The sequence below is a fragment of the Kluyveromyces lactis genome, assembly GCF_000002515.2.
Source record: "Kluyveromyces lactis strain NRRL Y-1140 chromosome D complete sequence".
In the NCBI taxonomy this organism is placed as follows: Eukaryota; Fungi; Ascomycota; class Saccharomycetes; order Saccharomycetales; family Saccharomycetaceae; genus Kluyveromyces; species Kluyveromyces lactis.
Genome location: NC_006040.1, coordinates 824,150 through 849,064, shown reverse-complemented (window position 1 = coordinate 849,064; position 24,915 = coordinate 824,150). Strand labels below are relative to the sequence as shown.

General features: G+C 38.5%; 10 protein-coding genes and 2 non-coding genes across 12 annotated transcripts; 8 read left to right on the top strand and 4 right to left on the bottom strand.

Annotated features, from left to right (window-relative positions):
• Positions 1-314: 314 nt before the first annotated feature.
• On the bottom strand, positions 315-1,826 carry KLLA0_D10021g (uncharacterized protein; the record flags this gene model as incomplete). Its single annotated transcript, XM_453507.1, has 1 exon — positions 315-1,826. The coding sequence occupies one exon, from the start codon at positions 1,824-1,826 to the stop codon at positions 315-317; it is 1,512 nt and encodes a 503-aa protein (XP_453507.1).
• Positions 1,827-3,191: 1,365 nt separating this feature from the next.
• KLLA0_D09999g (uncharacterized protein) lies at positions 3,192-4,697 on the top strand (the record flags this gene model as incomplete). Its single annotated transcript, XM_453506.1, has 1 exon — positions 3,192-4,697. One exon carries the CDS (start codon positions 3,192-3,194, stop codon positions 4,695-4,697), a length of 1,506 nt encoding a protein of 501 aa, XP_453506.1.
• A 611-nt stretch (positions 4,698-5,308) lies between these two features.
• Positions 5,309-7,213, top strand: CEP3 (Cep3p; the record flags this gene model as incomplete). The annotated part of the gene is made up of 1 exon (XM_453505.1): positions 5,309-7,213. One exon carries the CDS (start codon positions 5,309-5,311, stop codon positions 7,211-7,213), a length of 1,905 nt encoding a protein of 634 aa, XP_453505.1.
• A 37-nt stretch (positions 7,214-7,250) lies between these two features.
• On the bottom strand, positions 7,251-9,425 carry MLH1 (mismatch repair ATPase MLH1; the record flags this gene model as incomplete). Its single annotated transcript, XM_453504.1, has 1 exon — positions 7,251-9,425. The coding sequence occupies one exon, from the start codon at positions 9,423-9,425 to the stop codon at positions 7,251-7,253; it is 2,175 nt and encodes a 724-aa protein (XP_453504.1).
• A 283-nt stretch (positions 9,426-9,708) lies between these two features.
• On the top strand, positions 9,709-10,866 carry NSE4 (Smc5-Smc6 complex subunit NSE4; the record flags this gene model as incomplete). The annotated part of the gene is made up of 1 exon (XM_453503.1): positions 9,709-10,866. One exon carries the CDS (start codon positions 9,709-9,711, stop codon positions 10,864-10,866), a length of 1,158 nt encoding a protein of 385 aa, XP_453503.1.
• A 175-nt stretch (positions 10,867-11,041) lies between these two features.
• QRI7 (putative N(6)-L-threonylcarbamoyladenine synthase) lies at positions 11,042-12,214 on the bottom strand (the record flags this gene model as incomplete). The annotated part of the gene is made up of 1 exon (XM_453502.1): positions 11,042-12,214. One exon carries the CDS (start codon positions 12,212-12,214, stop codon positions 11,042-11,044), a length of 1,173 nt encoding a protein of 390 aa, XP_453502.1.
• An 852-nt stretch (positions 12,215-13,066) lies between these two features.
• Positions 13,067-14,161, top strand: MME1 (Mme1p; the record flags this gene model as incomplete). Its single annotated transcript, XM_453501.1, has 1 exon — positions 13,067-14,161. One exon carries the CDS (start codon positions 13,067-13,069, stop codon positions 14,159-14,161), a length of 1,095 nt encoding a protein of 364 aa, XP_453501.1.
• A 685-nt stretch (positions 14,162-14,846) lies between these two features.
• Positions 14,847-17,231, top strand: PAH1 (phosphatidate phosphatase PAH1; the record flags this gene model as incomplete). The annotated part of the gene is made up of 1 exon (XM_453500.1): positions 14,847-17,231. The coding sequence occupies one exon, from the start codon at positions 14,847-14,849 to the stop codon at positions 17,229-17,231; it is 2,385 nt and encodes a 794-aa protein (XP_453500.1).
• A 701-nt stretch (positions 17,232-17,932) lies between these two features.
• KLLA0_D09845r lies at positions 17,933-18,014 on the top strand. The gene has a single exon. It is a non-coding gene; the product is annotated as a tRNA-Ser (tRNA).
• Positions 18,015-18,437: 423 nt separating this feature from the next.
• Positions 18,438-18,519, top strand: KLLA0_D09823r. The gene has a single exon. It is a non-coding gene; the product is annotated as a tRNA-Ser (tRNA).
• A 352-nt stretch (positions 18,520-18,871) lies between these two features.
• On the bottom strand, positions 18,872-21,502 carry KLLA0_D09801g (uncharacterized protein; the record flags this gene model as incomplete). The annotated part of the gene is made up of 1 exon (XM_453499.1): positions 18,872-21,502. The coding sequence occupies one exon, from the start codon at positions 21,500-21,502 to the stop codon at positions 18,872-18,874; it is 2,631 nt and encodes an 876-aa protein (XP_453499.1).
• Positions 21,503-22,660: 1,158 nt separating this feature from the next.
• Positions 22,661-24,547, top strand: AVT1 (Avt1p; the record flags this gene model as incomplete). The annotated part of the gene is made up of 1 exon (XM_453498.1): positions 22,661-24,547. The coding sequence occupies one exon, from the start codon at positions 22,661-22,663 to the stop codon at positions 24,545-24,547; it is 1,887 nt and encodes a 628-aa protein (XP_453498.1).
• Positions 24,548-24,915: the final 368 nt, after the last annotated feature.

Genomic DNA, 24,915 nt, shown 5'->3' with positions numbered 1-24,915 from the left:
TAACTCAGTAGGTAAACTGCATTTGTTTTCTTAAACCTTGCCATTGATTCAAGGATTGTCGTATCGGATGACCCGCTCTGTATGTGGTGTAAGGAGTGTATGTGATTGTTGACTAGTGGATCAGGCTTAGTCGATATTGGGTAGAGGCGTTGAGAAAGCATCAGTTACCTGTGATTCCTGAACTAGGCGGTATAACCCCATATTGTAGAGTGATAACCCTTTATATTGTAGTGTTTGGCGAATGTTCTTTATCGTATTTTTAGGTTTGGATAAATGTAATACATAATGCAATTGGCATACTATACTTACAAAAATTACAACTTTCTTCCTAGGTTAACATGAACTGATTTAACGTTAGTGAAGTTAGCTAAACCGTATTCACCTAATTCACGGCCATGACCGGACATTTTTACACCACCGAATGGGACGTTGATGTCAACATCGTTAGAAGAGTTGATCCAGACCATACCTGCTTCCACGTCCTGGGCAAATTTGTGACATGTTACGATGTCTTTTGAGAAAATTGCCGAACCAAGACCGTAGTCTGAATCGTTGGCAATGTCTAAAGCTTCTTTGTAGTCCTTGAAAGAGCCTACGACTATGACGGGACCAAAGATTTCTTCCTTGGCGATTCTGTACGACGCTTTGACATCTGCTAAAATGGTTGGCTTGACGTAGTAACCGTTAGCTAATGCTGGATCATTCGCAATTGGCTCAGGTGCTCCAAGACCACCCAATGGCACTTTGCATCCTTCTTCGATACCGATCTTAATGTATTCAAGGACACGTTCTTGTTGTTTTTTGGAGACTTGAGGTCCGACGATGACGGCATCATCTGAAGGAGCACCCACGATATAAGTTTTCTTGACATGGTCAGCCAATTGTGCTACAAATTCCTCGTAAATAGATTCTTGCACGAAGACTCTTGAAGTACCGGAACAGATTTGACCCATATTGTTGAAAATACCCCATGCACTCCATTTCACGGCCTGTTCTAAATCACAATCTTCAAAGATCATGTTCGCAGATTTACCACCACATTCCAATGTGATAGGTTTCAAGTTTACTGCAGATTGTTGTTGGATAATTTGACCAACTGCAGTGGAACCTGTGAATGCAATCTTGTCTACACCAGTGTGTTTAACAATGGCACTACCAACAGAGGCACCTGTACCGGATAAGACATTGAAAACACCTGCAGGGAACCCTGCTTCCTTCACCAATTTGGCGAAATATAGGATGGATAATGGAGTCTGATCCGCAGATTTAAAAACAGTTGTGTTCCCAGTGGCGATAGCAGTCCATTTCCAAGACATCATAGCCAATGGATAGTTGAATGGGATAATACATCCAACCACGCCTAATGGCTGATGTAAAGTATAAGCTAACTTTTCACTGCTTGGAGCGAAAGATTGACCACCTGCCTTATCGATCCATCCAGCATAGTACTTTAAGACCTCAACCACTTCTAGTATGTCGTACTTGGCATTGTTGGCAATTGGCTTTCCAGTGTCCAGGGACTCGATTTTACTTAATATGTCAATATCTCTTTCCAACAAGCCGGCCAATTTGTAGAACAAGTCTCTCTTTTCTATAGCTGGAGTCGCTTTCCAACCAGGAAAAGCGTCTCTTGCAGCCTTAACAGCCAAATCGACATCAATCTTTGGGTCTGCACATTGAACTTTGCAGATTTCTTCACCAGAACTTGGGTTATATGATGTTAAAGTCTCCGAACCATGTGCTTCAACATATTCATTGTTAATGAATAAACCTAAAGGTTGTTGGTACTCAGTACCATCTGCTAGTTTGATGCTGGTAAAGGACATTCTTCTTTTATTGTTGATGAAACGGATGATAAAGCTTCTACTTCTGGAACTTAGTTTAATTTCTAAGAAGATCAGTCAATATCCTACGTTAGCCTTTTTTTTTAACCTAACATTAAACCTAAATTAAGATATAGACTTCAACATCAATGTCAGCCATGTATTGAAACTGCATTCACCTTTTATACAAACGGCGGGGAGAGATAAGAACTAGTAAACTAGTAAATTTGTTAAACTACATACGATATTGATTCTTCACTAGGCTCATAGAATGGCTTTAACACCAGAAATGGAGAGGCAAAGGAAAAAATGATGCAACACGAACAAGATAAACCGTTGTACAAAATCTTGTAAATATCTATGAGTTACGCTATAACTTGGTCAAGATTTCCAATAATTGAAGCACACTATTTTTTTACCATTTCCCAATAGAGAGCCTGATAAGAGGTTATTCTTTTCCAACTGCGCATTGGAAACCGATTAAATTTCCTCTACAAACGAGGTCCATTCGAATTAAGCTATCATTTTGCAATTGCTAAGCGGTGTCTGTGCTACGCTTCACTTCTGTTAAGGGTATCAGATCGGAATTTGTCCGGATTGAGTTTCCCTTATCATAGTTTTTCGCAAGACATCAGGTCCGGGTAAATACAGCCCGCTTAGTTTTTTGCGGCCCTATACCGCTTGTGGAACAATCAATCTTGTCTTAGCGATTCATAATTCCTATTTAGGCATACGGTTGCGTATGTGCATCTTTCTCCGGGTAATAGATATATTATACTATCAAATCTCGGTTATTCGAATCCACGCGCCGAATAAGGTAATTTATGCGCCGGGTGCCTTCTATCATGTCACGTGTTTTGTTGTGGGGCAACATTGCAAAGAGAAGAATATAAAAAAGTACACGTTTGGAGACATTATGTAATCGCATTTCCCTGCATTTTTTCGATACACGATGATTACAGTTGTCCCAGGAGTATACAAGCGGATCAAAGCTTGTATTAGTTTACCTCTACTGAAATAACGGTAAGACGGCAATACGAAGGAGGATCAATTATGTATCTCATACTTTGATAAGGAAACCATTCTGTAGTTTTTTTTCCACTTTTTTGCTGTCACTTGAAGACTTTTAAGGTTTTGCTTAGGAGTTTCCCTTAAAAAAAGACAAACAGATTAAAGGATAATTCATCAAATCTCTCATTGCTGCATAAAATGACAGGAAGAAAAAATGAAAGAAAAGTTTCAATATGTAGAATATTTTACTCACTTTATGTTGATTTATTGTTTAGCACCTGGTCATTACTTACTAATACCATAGGTGGTTGAAATATTGTTTACACTTCCGTGGAGAACACAAAAGATAAGAAAATCATGTCATTGTACGAAACGGTTAACATTCCACAGTTGAACATTACATATGAGCAGCCATTGGGGTTGTTCATCAACAACGAGTTTGTCAAGTCCAGTGACGGTAAGAAAATTGAAAGCATCAACCCAAGTACTGAGGAATCGATTGTCTCTTTTTTTGCAGCTTCTGAAAAAGATGTCAATAGTGCTGTTACAGCAGCAAGAGATGCTTTTGAAAACAATTGGTCCAAGACATCAGGCGAACAGAGAGGAATTCTTTTGTCGAAGTTATTTGATTTGATTGAGAGAGATAAGTTATTGCTAGCTGCGATTGAGACGTTAGATTCGGGGAAGCCTTACCACTCTAATAGTCTTGCTGATCTTGAACAAATCTTGCAATTAACTCGTTACTATGCTGGCGGTGCTGATAAGTTCACCGGAGGGGAATATATTCCATTAAACCAAGACAAGTATGCGTATACCATGAAGGTACCTTATGGTGTTGTTGCACAAATTGTTCCATGGAATTATCCCTTGGCTATGGCTAGCTGGAAAATCCAATCGTGTTTGGCTGCTGGTAACACTATTGTTATCAAGCCAGCAGAGAACACTTCTTTGTCTTTGCTTTACTTCGCACAACTTGTCAAAGAGGCTGGCTTTCCTCCAGGTGTGTTGAATATCTTACCAGGTTATGGTTCCGTTACGGGAACTGCAATGGCTAGCCACACTGACATAGACAAGATTGCGTTTACTGGTTCGACCGCTGTTGGACAAAAAGTCATGTCACTTGCTGCCCAATCAAACTTGAAAGCTGTTACTTTGGAATGCGGTGGTAAGTCTCCATGTCTAATTTTTGCTGATGCCAACCTTGATGAAGCCATTCCTTGGGTTGCTGGAGGTATCTTCTATAACTCAGGGCAGAATTGTACAGCAAACTCGAGGATCTACGTCCACGAGGATATTTACGAAGAGTTTTTAACTAAATTTGAAGAATACGCTAAATCAAACTGGAAGTTCGGAGCTAAATTCGATCCTTTCGATAAAGACTGTACTCTAGGGCCTGTTATTTCAAAAGTCCAATATGATCGTATCCAATCCTATGTTGAACATGGTAAAGCCTCTGAGAAACTAGGCTTCAAGGAGTTTGCCGAATATCCTTCTAAGGGTTATTTTATCCCACCTACTATATTTTCAGATGTTCCAAACTCTTCGAAACTCTCTCAAGAAGAAATTTTTGGACCGGTGGGTGTTGTGGCATCATTTTCAACTTATGAGGAAGCCATCAAGTTGGCAAATGACTCCTCTTACGGTTTGGCTTCTTGTGTTTTCTCTGAAAATGCCCGAACAACAGCACAATTTGCTCGCGATATTAGGGCAGGTACCGTTTGGATCAATTCTTCCAATGACGAAGAAATTTCTGTTCCATTTGGTGGGTTCAAAATGTCCGGTATTGGTCGTGAATTGGGGCGTAACGGTGTTGACTCTTATTTGCAAACAAAAGCTGTTCACGTAAATATTGCAAAGCTGTGAATAGTGTAGACAGCGAATTACAAAAGTACCAATTAAAGAGACAAAGGACACGAATATCAATTAACAGCACCGACGTTTTATTACGATTTACCCTACCCGACACCCTCCACTTTGCATGATGTTGTCTATGTATTTGCCTTTCTTTGGTAATATTTGAAGAAAACGGCCCTTATATACAAGATTTTGTGATGAATCAACTATGTAACCTTTAAAACTTCATTGAGTAGTGCTAGTCAGCTGTGCCTGGCATTAGTTTCACGACTAACAATTTCGCTCCTGAAAACTGAACAGAATATTGAGATCCGAGATAGATAAACGCTCTTTTCAACACGGCATTAATCTCTGGCATACTTTAAGAACGAGATAATGTAAAATATAATAAAATATCCCACACATAACAGAATTTTCATAAAAAAACATTGTTAGATAACGGTCGTTAGTTCATACTAATTATTCCTAGCGTTTGGTGTTTATGTTTACATAATGAAAAAGAAAAACAGTGATCTTCATTATTTACAGCATTTAGAAACTCAAGGATCCGGTAACATACGTAAACATTAGCTCTCAGCCGAAAGGTAAGGACATTGAATCAAACTACGACAATCTGTGATATGAGCAAACCAAAGATTTCCTTAACAAAAGGCAAGCATCCTTGCACCTTTTGTCAGGCTCGAAAAGTAAAGTGTGATAGAAGTTTACCAGCTTGTCAAAATTGTATAGAAAGAAATGTAACGGAGCTTTGTGAATATGATGACAATGGATCAAGGAAGCGTGCAAGACTGGCTGATGATGTCAACCTATATGATAAGAAGTTATTCAATATCTGGAATCAGTACGAAAGATTGTGGATACATGACACTCTTGGCCAGTGCCAGCAGGGAGTGTATATGGGCATCGCTTTTCCTCTTGATGTTTCTGAGTATAATAACACGAAAGACTTCTATGGATATGAATGCCTCTTTTCAAAAGAAAGTATCTTCAAAATATTAGATCATTCTTTAGAGCGGCTTGGCTGGCTTTACTTTGGTTTTTTTACAGATATAAGTGAACTTCCTTACCAGATGGAACGGTATTGGAATGAATATGAATCAATGAATATAAACTTAGAAAATGAAGAAGCAACCACACGACAAACAACTTTCAAGAAATCTGCGGATCAGATTTTGTGGGATTTGGTGTTAAGGTCAGTTATAGTAATGACCATTTATTATATGCCTGCCAAAAGCATTTTATCATTAGTTGATATCGATGCAATTGAAAAGTACCCATTGGATTTCTCTGAGAGTAACGAAGGCGTTGACGAACTGAAAAAAAAGTATGAAATATTTGATTACTGTCTAAGACACACGCTCAATAAAGTTCTCAGAACAATATTCACACTACCCCCGGATGTCCGAACTCTGCAAATCTTTCTCATTCTAAGCAATACAAATTTTCTACAGATATATCCGTCGTTAGGAAACAACATTCTAGTACATTGCATACATCTGGCAAAAGTTCTGGGCATTAAAGATTTCAAACTCAAAATTAACGATTCAGGTTCTACTAGACTTCAGAAACTATCTATGCATAATATATGGTTTCGTTTATCAACTGTTGATTATATGAGATCTAGTCCAAACAAAATAATTGCATTACATACAGACAATAGCTCTGCATTGACTCGAAAAACTTTATTTACTCACTGTTCTATTGATAGCATAGATGTTTATGACGTGGAGAGTAATTTAGAAGTCCTTCGGTGGAAAATAACCAGTTTGGATCGCGATTTGGAAGTATCAGAGCCATCATTGAAGACATTGAAAGCAATGAAAGAACTTCTCGGACTTCTAGATAGAAAAACATCCGTCTCGAACGACGCTTCCTTTAACACGAAATTTGAGTCCTTTTTCCTGAAATTACAATGCAACTTTGTAATGTGGAAAATATTGCGATATGAGTTTATGCAATATGGAGTAACAAACGGTTTGCAGAAATTGTGTTGCCCAGCAAGACGTATAATAGCGCTGGTAGCAAATTTCTTAAAAGAAGATTATTTTGAGTACACTACACATCCCTTTTGCGTGCACATTTTATGTGTCATTGCCGGGTTTTTTTCTTTTTACTGTATATTCCATGAGGCTGATGAGGTACGCGATCTCCGTAATGATGCGGTAGGTCTTCTAAAATTACTATTTGATCCCTTACGACCAGTTATAAGTTGTTTTTTTAGCAACCTTTCTCGACTTGAAGAACTAAGGCACATTTGGAAATCAGTAGAAATCACTGATCAAGCAAACCGGCTTGTGCATCCAGTAATGTATGTTCTGAAAACAGATATTATTAAACTGAAAAGAAATTTGGAAATCATATCAGGTTCATTGAAAGACGCTAATTATCAAGAAACATTTAAAGATAAGCTTGAAATCGACATAAATACACCGGCACTTAGTTCGGATTTTCTTGAAGTTGTAAGAGAATTCAACCTCAGTCATCCTCTTGACATAAATGGTAAAATGAGCCGCCAAAACAATTAGAAATTACTAGCCAGTATTAACATCTGATATGAGACGGCTAGCACCGTTCAAAGACCTTGTACAAACCAGGAAGATTCGCAACTTCAACCACGTCCTTCAATAAAATTTTGGGGGCAAGAAGTCTTCTTTTTATTACTGGGAATACAACATGATCCATTGTGTCCGTAAGTTCATTCATTTCAGCAGCGTATGTACTGCTCAAATGTTCTGGATCATTTTCGTGAATTTTTTCAATTATAGGAGGGATGTAAAACAAAGCGAGTTGTCTTAATATACCGTCCAAACATTCCATCTCGTCCTCCCAATTCACTTGTGTCCCTAATCTATATAGGAAAAAAGGAAGTTTTGAAAGCGGTGGGTTATAATCTTTGAGTAAAAGGGGAATACTCTTAATTCGTGCCTTGTTCCAACCACCGTCATTTGTCTCGATTTCAATAGAGAAGTATTCATTCATCATCTCTTTCATACTAGTAAGCTTTTCGATAATCTCCTGTATCGTTTCTATTCTCAAGGTGTCAATATTTTCCAGTATCTTTGTAATGTTGAACCCGGCTTCAGTTTCATCTTCATCAAAGAGCATGATTTTCCCAAAGTTGGAAAAATCTGATAAGCCGATCTGGTAGAATAGTTCATTGCAAATGCTCCCGTAGTCAACCAAGAATAGTTTGAGATCACACTGAATAGACGCTAACCTCCTTGTCTCGTCAACAATGCCAACATAAGTTAAGTTAGCAAAAATGTTTGTAAGTTCTGAATGGCTCTGCTCATCCACGGCCTGTTTGAGTTTTTTTATGCTGGTTAAATTCACTTGCACTCTTTGTTTAGGAACAATATAATACGTATTATTCCTTAGGGTAGTATGTTGTGTTGAAGTTTCATCGCCATATGAAGCTTCGATGTCATTCTCGATTTCCATTCCATCGTTTTGCAAAGTCGTATCATTGTCATCGGCGATTTTTTCAATATTCATTTTCTTAGTTTTGTTTTTGGATGCTCCGAATTCAAATTTTGTCGAACGTAAATAGTTTGTTATCTTAACTTGGCTTGAGTCAATGCGAACTAATTTATTCTCTTGTCTTTTCATCTTTAGGTTTGTTGAAGGAGAGTCTTGAGATTCATTCGATGATCCTATAAGTTGCACCTGATAAGGATTGGACACAGACGATGCCGTTTTAAAGGTACGAGAAGTGTCTATGGAAGCCAATTTATCCTGTAACAAGATGGCAAGCCTATCGATTATCTCCTCTTCATTAAGAAAACGAACTTCTCTTTTGGTGGGATGTATATTAACATCAACATTCTGAGGTTTTATCGTTAAACTGAAGTATATGAAAGGTTTGTTCCCTTTTGGAAGGAAATTTGAGTATATTTGATAGAACGAACGTCTCATGGGATCGCATGATACCAATCTTCCGTTAATGAAAAATGCAGGTGGAATTGGCTTTTTATTTGTGAAATCGAGATTTGTGACAAAACCCGAGGCAGAAAGTAACCCATTTCTCTGGACATCATCCGTGATGTCAATATTTAGTTCCATTAGATTTGTAGAAACATTAGCTCCAAAGACAATTCGTACTCTGTCCTTGGTAGATAAGTCAGCTTTTATCATCAATGCCACTTTAGAATCACCGAATTTTTTGCATGAAAACCCCACATTGTTGTTGTTTATCGAATATCTACCAATTACGTCTAATATTTTATTGAACTCTTCACCTGGTGACCTAAGCGCCTTCAGTCTTGATGGAATATTGTAAAACAAGTCTTCAACTGTAATTATGGTTCCGGTTTTTCCAGCAACAGGCTTTGGTTGGCCCAGTATTTTGCCCTCAGAAAAGGAAGCTTTCCATGCACACTGATCTTTTTCTGTCTTGGTAGTTACGGTCACTCTAGCTATATGTGATATTGATGCAAGTGCCTCACCTCTGAAACCAAAAGTTTCTATCTTACTCAAATCCTCAAAAACTTCCAATTTCGAGGTGGTAAACCTCTCACAGAGAATTGGTAAGTCATCTTTGTCTATTCCACATCCGTTGTCTGTAATCTGTAATAGCTTTATGCCACCATCTTTCACAAGAATATCGACCATGGTAGCCTTAGCGTCAATGGAATTTTCCATCATCTCCTTCAAAGCATTCACTGGAGCAATAACAATTTCTCCAGCGGCTATTTTATTAACAACTGACACATCTAAAGGTTTGATTCTACCCGACATGGTTGCGACAGTTCTGTGTCAATATATGTCTTTTCTGCTTTATTGGATCATGAATGGCATGTGTGAATCTTGGAATTGTATTAACCAGATTTTAAGGTTGGTTTTTAAACTTTTGATCCATAATGAATATCATACAAATGAGAAACGTAAAATAGATAACGTTCTTTGAGAAGAACGCGTAGATCAGGCATCTGGAAAGATACTCAGGTCAAACAAAGAGTAGCGTTAGATTGGACTACGTGATTGTATTATTACACTTTTCTGTGGATGCTAATGAAAGATTATGTCAGAGGTTGGGAATAGAAGATCGTCAAAGAGGCGGCGTACTGAAGCATTTGCTGTTAAAGTTGATAAAGAAGAGGAGCGTAAAGAATTTGATATTATACAGCGATACCGAGCTCTTGAGCATGAGGTTCAGCATGATCGGTTACAAATGACTAGAGATGGTGATGTCAGAGTAATGTCTAAAAGGCTAGATGAAATTGAGCATTTATTCGGAGATTTACAAAGCCTAAACGTCAACAAGAACGCAGTATTGGCGCAGGATTCCAAAGCAATGAAAACAATTTCAGAACTCCTAAGTCTATCGATGTCTACTGTGAAATTTGATGAATCTGGACGGCTCATCAAGTTAGAAGATATTTTGAATAGCGCCAAAAAGTTCATGCTGAAGGAATACTTAGAAGTAACAGGTATGACGGAACCTGAATATGGCGGTAGCGTGGAAGAAGAGGAACTTGCGGATGAAACACACGAGCCAGTAAATGATTTTGGGGATAAACGAACGTCAGAAGTGGATAACGATGATGTGTCGGCTTTCAAAACCCGACAGAAGCGCTCTAATTACTTGAGTCAGTTTGGCAATTATACGGAATTCAATCAATTTAACTGGTTCAAGATGGGAACTCTATATCAGAATTTAAGTCTCACTCCATTCACGATAGACCATATGCTGGGACCTTTGTATGTCGAAAAGACTGTTCGAAAACAGAGAGAAATTCGAGCTAGGGATCCAGTTGCAGAATTGTCAACAGCAGAGCGTGTTACGAAGGAGTCTTTGAATGAAAGTCAAGATGAAACGACTCCATCACATGTCAGAAAATGCTATAAGGTGTTGAAGGAAAAAGAAGGAGAGCAGCAAATCAATCTCTTTAAGTACATAATAGACCCTAACTCGTTTTCAAAATCGGTGGAAAATCTCTTCTATACTAGTTTTTTAATTAAAGAGGGAAGATTAGTATTAGAGGATGATCCTGATGGATACCCAGCTGTTAGGATCAAAGAGCAGCTTCCAGATGACTCCAGGGAAAGAGAAATAGAGAAACAAAGGAGGAATGACTCGAGGCAGAACCATATCATTTTCCAGATGGATATACCGACCTGGCGGAAATTGATCAAAAAATTCGGCATTACAGAACCTTTTCTAAATAAAGACACTTGATAGAACTAACAAATTGCAAGGGACCTCACTCATGGACTTTTCATTTCAACTCGAATTTAACCATTCACCTTTGGTGATGTCTTAATCTAATAATTGCCATTTGTTAATTTCATTACAGCATAGCTAACATCTTATAAGAATTACATATATACAGAGGTTGCAAAATTTGAAGATGTCAATACTGAGTTTTCATTATCCATCCAGGAACATTCAAGATGTCTGTTAGTGGCCATTTTCTGATAGGTGTAACAGATAAATCTGAGGTAAGTCCAAGCGACTCATAAAGTTCAATTCCAGCCCATCCTATCATCACAGCATTATCCGTACAGTACTCTAGTTTTGGATAATGGAAAGAATCAAAATTACGTATCAAATCTGTCTCTAGCCGATGACGAAGTCTCATATTGGCGCCCACCCCACCTGAACACACAAAATGTTTGACATTGGAGAGCCTTTTAGAATTTAACTTGAGAACAAGGTTGAGTTTAGTTATTATATGGTTAAAGATGCTTTCCTGTACTTGATAAGCCATATATCTTCTTTCTTCCGCCGTGTATTCGCCGATGGGTTGTGAGAGATGCTGTCTCACTGCCGTCAAAAAGGGTGAAAATGAAAAAGCCTGCATGTTCATCCTCCCATTCTGGTTCTTTAGTGGCGTAGGCAATCTCATGGGTTTTACTGATGTAATACCTGCCCTTACCACATTGATATCTTCCTCGTTTATGAAGGATTCCATTTCCTTAGCAATCATGTTACCTTTTATTCCCAACTCCCTTGCAGTCTTATCCAAAGAATCCCCAATAGCTATGTCTATAGTATCACATAGAATCTCGTGTTTATCAACATCAGTTGAAAGTACCAACATTGTATGCCCACCACTGACAAGTAACGTTATAAACGGGTACTGAGGTTTCAAACCATCAGTCTCGAGTCTCGGTATCAACAAATGGCCTAACATATGGTGAACACCAATGAACGGTTTGTCCCATGCAACAGAGAGGGCTTTTCCAACGTCTAGTCCCACAGATAACGATCCTGGCATCCCGGGACCCCTAGTAGCACATACCAAATCGATCTTATTCTGTGATTTCGTGGTCTTTAGTGCAGACTTGACCACTGATGCTATATTTTTCTGATGATGCTCATGCGCACGGGTCGGTATAACACCGCCATACTCTACGCTGTCTAAAGTGGACTTCAAATGGCACAGCACGTCGGCTGGCCTATCCTTTGTCCCACGATCCAAAATCGCTACACAGGTATCATCGCATGACGTTTCAATCGCTAAAACCCGGTATGCTCTTCGAAAAACCAAACTTCTCGGTAGACTCTTGTAACAATTAAACATTGGCCAGGAAGTATCAACGAGAACCAGAGGATTACAGTCCGATGTTCATTATTTTATCTCATCTCATCGCATGGGTCGTATAATAAAGCATAGAAGCGATTTCTCTTAAAGTTCCTTTAGTCAAACATAGACACAGACACCTTTGCACCATTAACACTTTTTTTCAGTTTCGAGCATTTTTCGATTTTTCAGATGTTACAATTTTTGAATGAAAAGTTAATAAAATTCATGAAGTAATCTAGAGCACATCATTATTTCCAGAGTCCGAAAAGCATCCTTGGGAGGTATTGCCGACAATTAGTAACTGTGGGAAACTAAAATCGGTCTGATACTTGTTTGTCGTTCGTTTGTGGACTTTTTTGAGGGCGTTTCAGTGGATACTCAATCTCTGTGCTGGCTTTGTTTCCCAAATTAAGCAAAGTTAAGAAAACAAATAGGCCTAGTGCCATTATCTTGTGAGAACTGTCGAATAGCTTGACATTTTCTCTGTGGCCTTTTATTGTTTGGATACATTCTGATATAGCAACTGTAGGCAATTTTTCCAATTAGAATTCAATAGTGATTCTGTGATAGAGATACCTGAAATCTTTGAAACGGAAGGGTCGGAAATTAGCAGCGCATAACTTGAAGAAGAAGGTGTTTCCTACACGTTGAAACCGCCATTTTTTCAGTATCAGGAGTGGTCCTTTTCATACTTTGATAGAACGTTAAGTGCCAGCTGTGCATCTTCTTCATTGTTACAATCTCTGATTTAAGATCGAACGAGGAACTACAACGGGCAGAAACACACAATTGTTAACGCAATAATAGTGAATTACTGATTCTGTGACATCCTGTGACATTTACAGCCAGATGTTTTCGTTATCATCTTCTATTCCTGTAGTGGGAACTCATGACCACCCAAGTGAAGGTATTCTTAAATCACAACAACAATCAAAACGTCATGGATCGACCGTACCTCCACCATCCGGTGGAAAAACAAATGCAGATTCCACAGAAAATGCCTATTCACCAATTGTGCATTGTATGTTGGCTGGTGGTATCGGAGGAGCCATAGGTGACTCTGCTATGCATTCATTGGATACAGTAAAGACAAGACAACAAGGTGCTCCAAGCACAGTGAAGTATAAAAACATGATTGGTGCTTATAGAACAATTATCCTGGAGGAAGGGTTGCGCAAGGGTTTATACGGAGGTTACTCGGGTGCAATGCTCGGATCCTTCCCCAGCGCGGCAATTTTCTTTGCTACTTACGAGTACACCAAAAGAAAAATGATTGGTGAATGGGGAATAAATGAAACTTTCTCTCACTTAACTGCAGGGTTCCTTGGTGATTTCATTAGTAGTTTCGTGTATGTGCCCAGTGAAGTGTTAAAGACCAGATTACAATTGCAAGGCCGTTATAACAACCCGTTTTTCCGCAGCGGCTATAATTACAAAAACCTCACAGATGCCGTCACAACCATTGTGAGGCGAGAAGGATGGCCAACTTTATTCTTTGGTTATAAAGCAACCTTGAGTCGGGATCTACCGTTTTCTGGGTTACAATTTGCATTTTATGAGAAATTTAGACAACTTGCATTCGCAGTAGAGAATAAAACGTTTGATGAAGATTTATCTCTGAGTAACGAAATAATTACCGGTGCTGCTGCAGGTGGTCTTGCTGGTATCATAACAACTCCATTAGATGTTGTAAAGACAAGAATCCAGACACAGCTACCAGATATCCCTGAAAATAGTTCTCAGAATTTAAAGCAGCAAACGTTGACAAATTCCATTACGAAAGGCATGATGACCGTTTACAAGACAGAAGGTCTCGCTGGATTATTCAGCGGTGTTGGACCAAGATTTATTTGGACAAGTATACAAAGTAGTATCATGTTGCTATTATATCAAGTTGCATTAAAAACCTTGGACAGTAAGCTTTCAGATGAAAAGAAACTTTAACACCTGACAAACTATCCCCACCATCTTTATGAATCTCGCTTCGACAAATCACAACTGTTTATTCAACTGTATCACTATTCCTGTACAAAATTGCTGCTCTCATCAATAAAATGAACTCGTCGCTCAATTGCAAGTGATTGCGCGCTTTACACATTTTAATCAGTATTATCTATCTTTACGAATCATTAGAGATAAACTACTCGGTTCCTTTTCTCATCTGCTGGTGATTTTCCCAAGAATACACCTCGTAGCTAAGCTTAACATAAGGACGTACTGAACATAGTCTCCCTTTAAGAAATCCTTGTATATACATTTTCCATATTTCTTATTATTAAAGACATTCTTATAAGACGCCTTTGCTGGGTTATAATTGCAACTGTATTGCCTGTTCACCTGGCGATCACTCTTCAAATTATAAATCCATCTACCTCATTGAATTGTTCAACATCTCTATTCTTCCTTTTCCTGCATACTTTAATGTTTAGAATAAACGTTGGAAAATGTATGTAATAAAATGAAAAAGTGTAAACGATGTTATTTAAAGAAATGAAGCTAATATTGAAATGTCACAAAACGGGTATAGGTTAATTGGGGAAAGATAACTTCAAAACGCGCCTTTGCAGATAGTCTGATAAACTAGACGACACAGAGGCTTTGTTCTGACCATCCGCGATATTCGAAATAGATGCAATACGTGGGCAGAGCTTTTGACTCTGTATCGAAGACATGGTCTTCGATCAATCCAGCAACATTATCCGGAGCAATAGATGTTATAGTGGTAGAGCACCCTGATGGCGAGTTGGCATGCTCGCCATTTCATGTTAGGTTTGGTAAGTTTCAGATCTTAAAACCATCTCAGAAGAAGGTAGAGGTCTTGGTTAACGGACAATCAACGGACATCCCAATGAAGCTTGGAGATTCTGGTGAGGCTTATTTCGTGTTTGAGACTTTAGCTGACTTGGAAGGTATCCCAGACGAATTGATATCTTCGCCTGTTGTTAGCGCTGCCAGTAGTCCTGAGAGCAAGCCAACGACAAAGGATGATGCCCTTGAAGAACCCGACTTTTTAGATATCAATGATTCAAAGATTGAGAGACCAACTACACCGACACCAATCCAAAGAATTACTAAAACGCTAACACAGAAACAGATACCATCCACTGTTGATAATAATGGAGATCTATTACTTGATATTGAAGGTTATAAAACGAGTAAAAATAAAGTAAACGACACTGATGAATTGTTAAAACAGCTGTTGTACGATGAACTTGGAGAAGATGTAGACTTGTCAGAGTTTGTGAAGGAGGATGAAAAGGGAAACATTCGGATAGTGAACCCAACAGATCCATGTTGGGCTACTTCTCCTCCCAATTCTCCACCTATGACATCGTCGGACTCCTTGTATTCCGAGCATCAATCGGTCCTCGGTTACTCATCAAATGAAGGAACACCATCCTTTAGCACCGATAACAGTAGAGTTGAAGTCCCATCGGCTGCAACTGCAACAACACACTTTATCAAAACTATCAGATTAACGTCCAAACAGTTGAAATGTTTAGATTTGTCGAATGGTGAAAACGATTTAACATTCTCGGTAGATAAGGGACGAGCAATTATCACAGCAAAACTTTTCTATTGGAAGTGGGACGATCCAATTGTGATTTCCGATATTGACGGTACAATTACTAAATCTGATGCCTTGGGTCACGTCCTAACCATGATTGGTAAAGATTGGACTCATCCTGGCGTTGCGAAGCTTTTTACAGAAATCAGAGGGAACGGCTATAACATCATGTATTTAACTGCCAGGACGGCAGGACAATCTGATTCCACAAGATCTTACCTAAGAAGTATTGTACAAAATGGTTGTACATTACCCATTGGGCCGGTTATTCTCTCGCCAGATAGAACAATGGCAGCATTGCGAAGGGAAGTTATTCTAAAGAAACCTGAAGTGTTCAAAATCGCATGTTTAAAAGACATGAAGGCATTGTATTTCCCAGAATCTAATAACCGAAAAGATGATGCTGATGAGATGCCAACTCCTTTTATTGCTGGTTTTGGCAATCGTATCACAGATGCCTTGTCGTATAGAACCGTTGGTATTCCAAGTTCTCGTATTTTCACTATCAACCCTGATGGGGAAGTACATATGGAATTACTAGAGCTAGCAGGATACAAAAGTTCCTACATCCATATTAATGAACTTGTAGACCATTTCTTCCCGCCTGTCAAAAAGTACCCATTTGTCGCTGAAGATGCTCGGAGTATTTCAACAACTCCGGGTTCGCCGTATGGAACAAACATAATGCATGATGAAAAATCATTCTATCGAGCCAATGATGAGAAGTATACCGACGTAAATTACTGGCGAGAACCAATTCCCGACCTTGATGAACTCTCTGATCTAAGCAACGATTCTGAGAAGGCAACCTCTCCATCGAAAGAAATTTACAACGAAGGTATTAGGAACAGTACAACCAATGGTACTGCTAACCAGACTAACAAAAATAGATTGTCTGTGCATGAGCCTCGGGAAGGCAATGACACGGAACTGTTGTTGACACCTCGGAGAAAAAGTGATCCTGATAATATTGGACAAAGGATGTACCTGAACCTGGGATCGCCGTTATCATCTCCTGTCCTCAAGGTACAAGACTCTGATCTCGATATGAATACTAATTCACCTTACAATAATGGATATTCTAATAATTCTGAACTATCCCAAAAGAACCAGCAGCCTTTGAAAAGACATTCATCTAGTGAAAATAGTATTTTGACTTTTGATCATCTTTCTGCCCGCACGCCTTCGACGCTAGAAGTCCAACCGGTTAATGTATATAACGATGGATCGGGACCAGTAATGGGTCAACTGCAGTCGCAAACAAGCCGTAGAAATACTAATTCATCGAATTCAAACAATAACTCTTTTGATAAGGAAATACCAAGCGATGAAAAAGGACATAATCCGGATCAACATTTCTCTGAACAAGAATCTTTAACAACAGATCAAGGTTCCGAAAACATCTCGGATGAATATGAAGATGAATTTGATGAAGACGAGTTTTGACTATTTTTCAAGGAACTACAAATACAGTCCATCAGGATTATACAGACATTATGTACCTCAGTGCAGAACATCATGAATTTAATGACGGCATGAGTTGAAAAGCACGAGAGTAAAAATGCCCAAGAATATTGCTTGCAATACCCCCAGTTTTGAACTGTTACTATGTTGGGAGTCGGATTAACATTTCCTCATTCATTCAAAGTACCTAGTCACTCGTATTTAGAAATAATATAAACTTCAAATCGGAATGACCCATATATGTAAAAAATTTCTAACCTAGTTTGACAATCTTCCTATCCAGCTGATGGAGTAATTTCAATATTTAGTAATGAAATCGCTTACACCTGTTGGTAAAATTTTGACGGAGATTGATTTCTACATTTTTATTTACTTCTATGTCTTGTCATGTCGCTGGATTTAAATAACATTGCTCGCCTGGGTAAGTGGTTCTTTTACTTACTATTTAAGACGAAACTACTTCTCAGTGAACGAAGGCTATTATTACATTACTGAAGCTTCTAGTAACCATGACATTTTCAATAAGCTTCTAAGCGTCACGGTCATCATGAATTGTCGAATGATATATTACTCTTGTGAAACTATTGACCACAAAACATGACCATAACTCAATATAAATATCTCTCCCTGCCAGAAAATTTTTACAGCATGGTTCTTTGGTTGTAAACATTCCACAGAAATTAGGCAACATGGCCGAGCGGTTAAGGCGAAAGATTAGAAATCTTTTGGGCTCTGCCCGCGCAGGTTCGAGTCCTGCTGTTGTCGTTATTTTTTTATAAGTTAGACTTCTTAACATTTCTTTTCTTGTACAACGTGTGTTGGCAACAAATCACGCTACATAATATATACCGCGTTTGTGGTTCCTAGCAGAGGTTTTGTTGAAATAATTCAAACTGCTTTTTTACCATCTGATTTGGGAGAGCATTACTGTGAGTATTAGCTGTTAATTGTATCCGATTGCACGTGTTTTTGACAAGCGTAACATTGATACCCCGGGGTAGCCGATTTTATAACCATACCAGTATTTCATTCAATAATTTTAGATATGTCTGTTCTACGGAGGACTATTGATCCAATAGCATCTCTGTGCACTCCAGGCTTAGTAACGAACAGGAGTCCCTTCTTGTTGAAACTGTGTAATGTACTGGTCGATATATTCTGATTAAACATCTCTTCCTACAGAAATTGGGCAACATGGCCGAGCGGTTAAGGCGAAAGATTAGAAATCTTTTGGGCTCTGCCCGCGCAGGTTCGAGTCCTGCTGTTGTCGTCATTTTTTTGTTTATTTAAAAACTTTTTTGTTTTAAATGCAGCAATAGATTTTAACGGTGTTTTACATATTTCAAACCCAAAGTTGTATTTGCGCTGACAATCAATTATTATCGGGGAATGTAAATCACTGCTAATCGCATCTTCAGAAAATAGTTCAGGACCTTCGCTTAACAGTCTCCATTATATTTATCAATTGGATATATTTAAGTTTTATACAGTCAGTAGAAAATTCATTATTCCTTATACTTCAGTATGGACTCGTATCCATTACCACTACTGTTTGGCCAGCAAAAAAGATAGTTCCTGATCTGTTAACCAGCAACATTTAAATCAGGACATAGTTTTTTTTATCAATCCCTAGCTAAACCTTCGGTGATATTTTGGCCTACTTTCATTGGTGCTGTTTTCGCATTTGAGGAATACGAGCTTTCAAAAGTGGGTGAAACTTGGTTATGATTTCTAGCAGCGTTAACAGTGGCTTGATAGCTGGAATTTGGAACAACAGCAGAACTGTTTTCAGACGGAATTAATGGTTCTTCCTCGTTGTTTTCTGCATCAGAAGCTCTGCGAGATTTATATCCTTTTGATGGCTTCTTATGGGCACATGTCACAATAACGCACAAAAGTAAAGAAAACAAAAACATTGTGCCTAAAACAGTACCTAATGCAAAAGAGAGGGCAGGCAACGTGATGCTGTACCTTTCCTTACTTAACCAGTTAACAGAAATTGGTCTATCAATCAAGAAAACGCATGATGCGCTGTTGTTGCTCGTGCAGCCTTTCTTCAAAATTCTAACTTCTTTATCAATACCATCTATCACACTGAGTAGCAAAACATTATCTGAAGCTTCTCTACATTTTAAAGATTCACCTGCAGTTGTATCAATCTTATCTGCACATTCTAACAATAAACTTGTTTGATTTTCGGGTAAAATATGAAGTTTTAAAAACTTCTCTAATTTGGTGTAATTGAGATCAATACCTTCCATTAGTAATGATCTCTGTGTCGGTATCAACAATGAGTATGGTGCAGATCCTGTCAATATGTCGTTGAACTCTGGATATTTTTCTAGGAAGACTAAGAAGTCGTAAGTACCGATCGTTTCTATCAAATGTCTCAAATGTATATCCAAGTTTTCGGGGAAAAAAACCTCATTCACAGGATGAACTACTCCTTGGTTGAATATCATATCAAAACTTTTTTTGAGCTCAATTTCATGATCAACGGTGGACAAGGATAAAGGCAAGTAATCTGTGGAGCTGTTTGATGTCCCTATTTCAACAAGAACTTCTTCTCCATATAAGTTTGTGGTATTCATGGTATTGTTCGAATCGTCGGAATAGATTAAACCGTTCAAGACGTAATTCTTCATCAATATATTCATAGCAGAAATATTTCTTTGTAGGTAATCTGTAACAAGCTGCATTTCACTCCACGAATTGAAGCAAGGTAAGAGTAAGGTATATCCCTCTTTATTTGGCTTCAAATCTAGAAGATTCAACTGCTGCAAGAATTTCAATGATTTTGAACAATGGAAAAAGGGATTCACTGATGGAATGAGATCACCTGGAAGCATGAGATTGTCGTCAACAATATAAATCATGGTATTATCGATCAAAATTGGATCTAAGTTCAAAACGTGAAATTTCTCGTTCAAATACAGATGCTCACCAAATTTAGATATTTTCATCCGCTGACATTTGCCGCCTAATTTCTTGTTGGATGAGCAATACATCGATTCATATAATCGCGTAGGGAATACGCCATCTTTAAAATCATCCGTTAAATTCACCTTGTGTTCTATAAAATGGTACAATAACTGAGCCTTCGACAATCCTCCAGCTGCAGAACTCTCAAACAAAGCGTCTTTAGTTACGAATATCGTTTGTTCAGTATTTGGATCCTCAATTAATCTTTGAAATTCTCTAATATACAATTCTTCCACGAAAGACGATGCGTTAAGACCCATTAAATACTTCTCTGCATTAAAATCCAAATCTGTATCCACAATTGGTAGATCTGATACTACATGCACAATGCCTTGGTCATAAATTAAATTACTCATCAAAGCTGCCGAACCATTAACAACAAGATCACGACCTTTATTCTTCGAAAATACCGTCAAAGGTTCCCCGTTCTTGTTTTCTATTATATCATCATTTTGACGTATCACACCACCAAAGAGTTTATTTACTGTAATCTTTTTGATGAGAACTTCAATATCCTGCTTCCTCGCAGGTACCGTGAATTCCGAATCACTGAGGTCAAACAAGTAGCTCAACTCTATATCATTGAAAAACTTACGCAACGCTTTATCAGTGGGCAAAAAAATGGTGGACCCATTGACAAAGGGTTGTAACTTAAACCTATCCACTTCCATACTGTCAATGTCTTGATATGAGCTTTCGATAAGGTGTTTCATTAGCGTTATTGGTTCCCTTTCAGTATCAACGTGTGAGGAAACCAAATCGTATAACGTGGGTGGTTTCTTAATGAACGCATCTATGCCGTGAACAGTGGCATTTTGGAAATTCGGCGACAAGTTTGGATCTACTATATGTATGACATCATTTAGCGCACTTTTACCATCGTTTCCCTTATATAAAGACATAGGGTAAGATTCTGATTGCAAGAGGTACGTTCCTGGTGCGATATTTGAAATAATCAGTACGTCATCCGACAAGATGTAGTTTTCTAAGACAAAATCGGCGCCAATACTAGATTCATCATCATCTATAAATGCAGAGTTCACTGGGGCAAACAATGTATAGTTATCCATAGCATTTAGCGTCGGAACATGGCCTTCTCGTTGAATAAGTCGTAAAAAAGTCGAAAACTCTGGGTTCTGTGAAAGTATATCGATCACTGTACTGAAGGGGAAATCATCATCATCACCAAAAGCAGCTGCAAACAACACGATTCCGACAAATGGTGAAATAACGAAAAGACTAAACAGCTGATATATCAGACTGACCTTCATCTCTAGAGCTAGATCCTTATTTCCTCCTTTCCTAATATACCAGACTAGGGGTTTCCAGTCTCTTCTTTTGGAGTGATTCTTGTCTAGGTTTCTTCTTTATATTTCACTTCTGGCAGTGGATCCAATGTACTTAACAGAGTGGACTATCTTACACACCTGAAGAACACGCAGACTTGAAGCATTACGATGCATATAAGGTATATTTCATATGACAAGATGAGTTAGATCAATGTGTGTTTTTTTTATCAACCAATTTCGTTTTTGGATAATGTTACGAAAATTAAACATACGCAATTTTTGTTTCTACACTAACAAGTCGCAGAAACTGTTAGGATTTTGCCCTGGACAATAGTATTCAATACAGAAAGAAAATCAGGTATAGAGAAGTCGGTCGCAAAGAACCCTGAGGCGTGTGTCTGCAGAGAGGAACGATGAAGAACAACCTTGGTCTTAGTTAAGCACTGATTTGTACTTTCACGGGCTAATTTGAAGGAACGCATACAAATCCTCGAGATATGCATAGATGAATTAAACGAATTCTTGATTTTCTTTGGGTTTTCTGTAGAAACTTATCAGCTACATAATGGAAAAATAAAGATAATGGACGAGATTAAGCTAGGAACAGAGGAGTTATCTCTGATAATCTGAGGATACTATTCTCAGGTTTCCCAGTTGAGCTTTGTACTATACCTTTTTTTTTTTTAAATTCGGGTAGTTCTTGAGCGCTGGTAGAGTATCAGCTAGATTTGGGAATTGAAGATATTGCCGTATCGCTGTCGTTGTTGCGATACCATCCGAATGCGGCAAAAAGCCCTAATTTTTAAGGAAATCGTTTCTTGCTCTATTTCTATCCAGTTTTCCATAATGTAGAAAGGTTACATCTTTCGACAGGGCTAACTGTGAGATTAGAATTCACTTATATATACTTGTATGTTATAGTTCATACTCTTGACTCGGTACATTTAATAACGTTTTCAAGAACAGGGCGTTTGATCTACAGAAGATCATTAAATCGATATCTTTAGATCTCATTCACTGAAGGGAAAAACAACACACGCATACAGAAGATTGAACTTATAGAACTGGTTGATCCTATAATTTTGCGGCTCACTATACTGCGTTCAGTTAAGTTGCTTATTTCATCCCAGTACAATCGTAATGGTTCAAGAGGTTGACCCGGAACATCAGTCCTTGAAGGCAGACTCCTCCTCTGCTGCGCAGGTGCACTATGTGTCTATTCCTATCAACAAAGACAGACGGTTTGGTGCTGGTGTTGGTGCAGGTAGCAGCAATGACTACCCTGACTATCTCGATGGTTCTTCGGAAATGCCAACACAGTATCAAGGTATTAGACGACGTACCTCTATTTTAGATCAACCGATTGGGTCGTTCAGAGGTGTGAATTCGTTGGGAAGGTTTGCTACGTCATTCCAAAGAGCTAATTCGTTCAAAGCAATCGAAATGAACGCTGATCGAGAACGTTCTTATATCGGTGCTGATGGAGATGAGTGTTACGATCCAGATACTTTGGGGTTCTCTCATCATGGTAGGAAACTCTCATTTGCTATTACGGGGCCTGGGACTGTTTCCATCAAGCCGTCAATTGCAGACCTTTACGGAGCAATGTCAAGAAGAAGTAGCATCCAAGCTGGGACTCCATATGGGAATTTTGAAAACCCTATTGATGAATCGGATGGGTTACAGAGTGTTTTTTCTCATGATTCGATGGGTCCGCATCATTTAACTGAATACAGCTTCGATGATTCGGGCAATGCCGTTGGTCCAGAAGCAGATGCAATCATTTTGAAACAAGTTGAGACGAAGGCTGGAAAAGTGATCACTGTCATCGCTGGTCAATCGACCGCACCTCAGACAATTTTCAACTCAATCAACGTGCTAATCGGTATCGGACTATTAGCATTACCATTGGGTCTTAGATATGCAGGATGGGTATTAGGTGTTCCAATCTTATTCATTTTTGCATTTGCTACTTTTTGTAGCGCTCAGTTAATTTCAAGATGTTTGGATGCAGATCCATCCATTTCGACTTACGGAGATTTGGCATATGCAGCTTTTGGTCCAAAAGGTCGTGCATTGATCTCGTTCCTATTTGCTATGGATTTATTAGCATGTGGTGTAGCCTTGATCATTTTGTTCGGTGATTCATTGAACGCGTTGTTCCCAGAATATTCGGTCAACTTCTTCAAATTCGTCGCTTTTTTTGCAGTTACTCCTCCAATATTTTTGCCATTAAGTGTTTTATCAAATATCTCTTTGTTGGGTATTATCTCGACTATTGGAACTGCATTGTTAGTAGTTTTCTGTGGGTTGCTAAAACAATATTCACCAGGGTCATTATTGCAACCAGAAGCCACATCGATGTGGCCCAATTCATTCAAGGAGTTTTGTCTTTCCTTAGGGTTATTGAGTGCATGCTGGGGAGGTCACGCAGTCTTTCCCAACTTAAAGAGTGATATGAGGCATCCGGAGAAGTTTACTCGTTGTTTGAAGACCACTTATAGCATCACCATTGTTACTGATATCGGAATTGCTGTCGTTGGATTTTTAATGTTCGGTAATCTTGTTATGAATGAAGTGACAAGAAGTGTGTTATTGACTCCAGGATACCCGCCTTTTGTTTATGGCCTAATTTCAACTCTTCTTTCACTGATTCCACTTGCCAAAACACCACTTAATGCAAGACCGATTGTCTCCATCTTTGATTCAATGTTTAACGTAGTGCACATCGATGAAACTAAACCAGCATCGAAGGTTTTTTTCGCAAAGGCAACCAGAATATTTAACAGAATCATGGTGAATGTTATGTTCGTGATTATTGCTATTTTATTCCCTGAATTTGACAAAATAATTGCATTCTTGGGTGCTGCACTTTGTTTCATGATTTGTTTCATTCTGCCATGTTTGTTCTACAAAAGAATTTGCTACAAAACCATTAAATCTTGGGAATTGATAGCGTGTAATATTACGATATTAATTAGTGCAGTATTATCCACTCTTGGAGTATACGCCTCCTTCACCTCATGAATTACCTACAAATGCTGTTGAATTTGCCAGCACCTCATTCTTGTATATGCATCTACGTGTCTTTATGCAAAATTTTAGCACCCAAACTAAGGGAATCACACTTCATATAATGACTTTTCACCCATATGTACTTCTGTCTAGTATTCATCACCCAACCAATGCCTCACAACTGTGTCTATTATCTCTCTTCTTACCCGCATTGGCGACAGTTCCCATCATTTTTTTCTTTTTCAAATTTTTGGATACCTGAAAAATTGATGAAAACTCATCTCATCGCATCACTCAGCATGTACGAAATATGCGTCTATAGTAGCAGCTTGATCGTATCGATACATCCACTACAGCTACACCAGTAAATAGGTAACGTT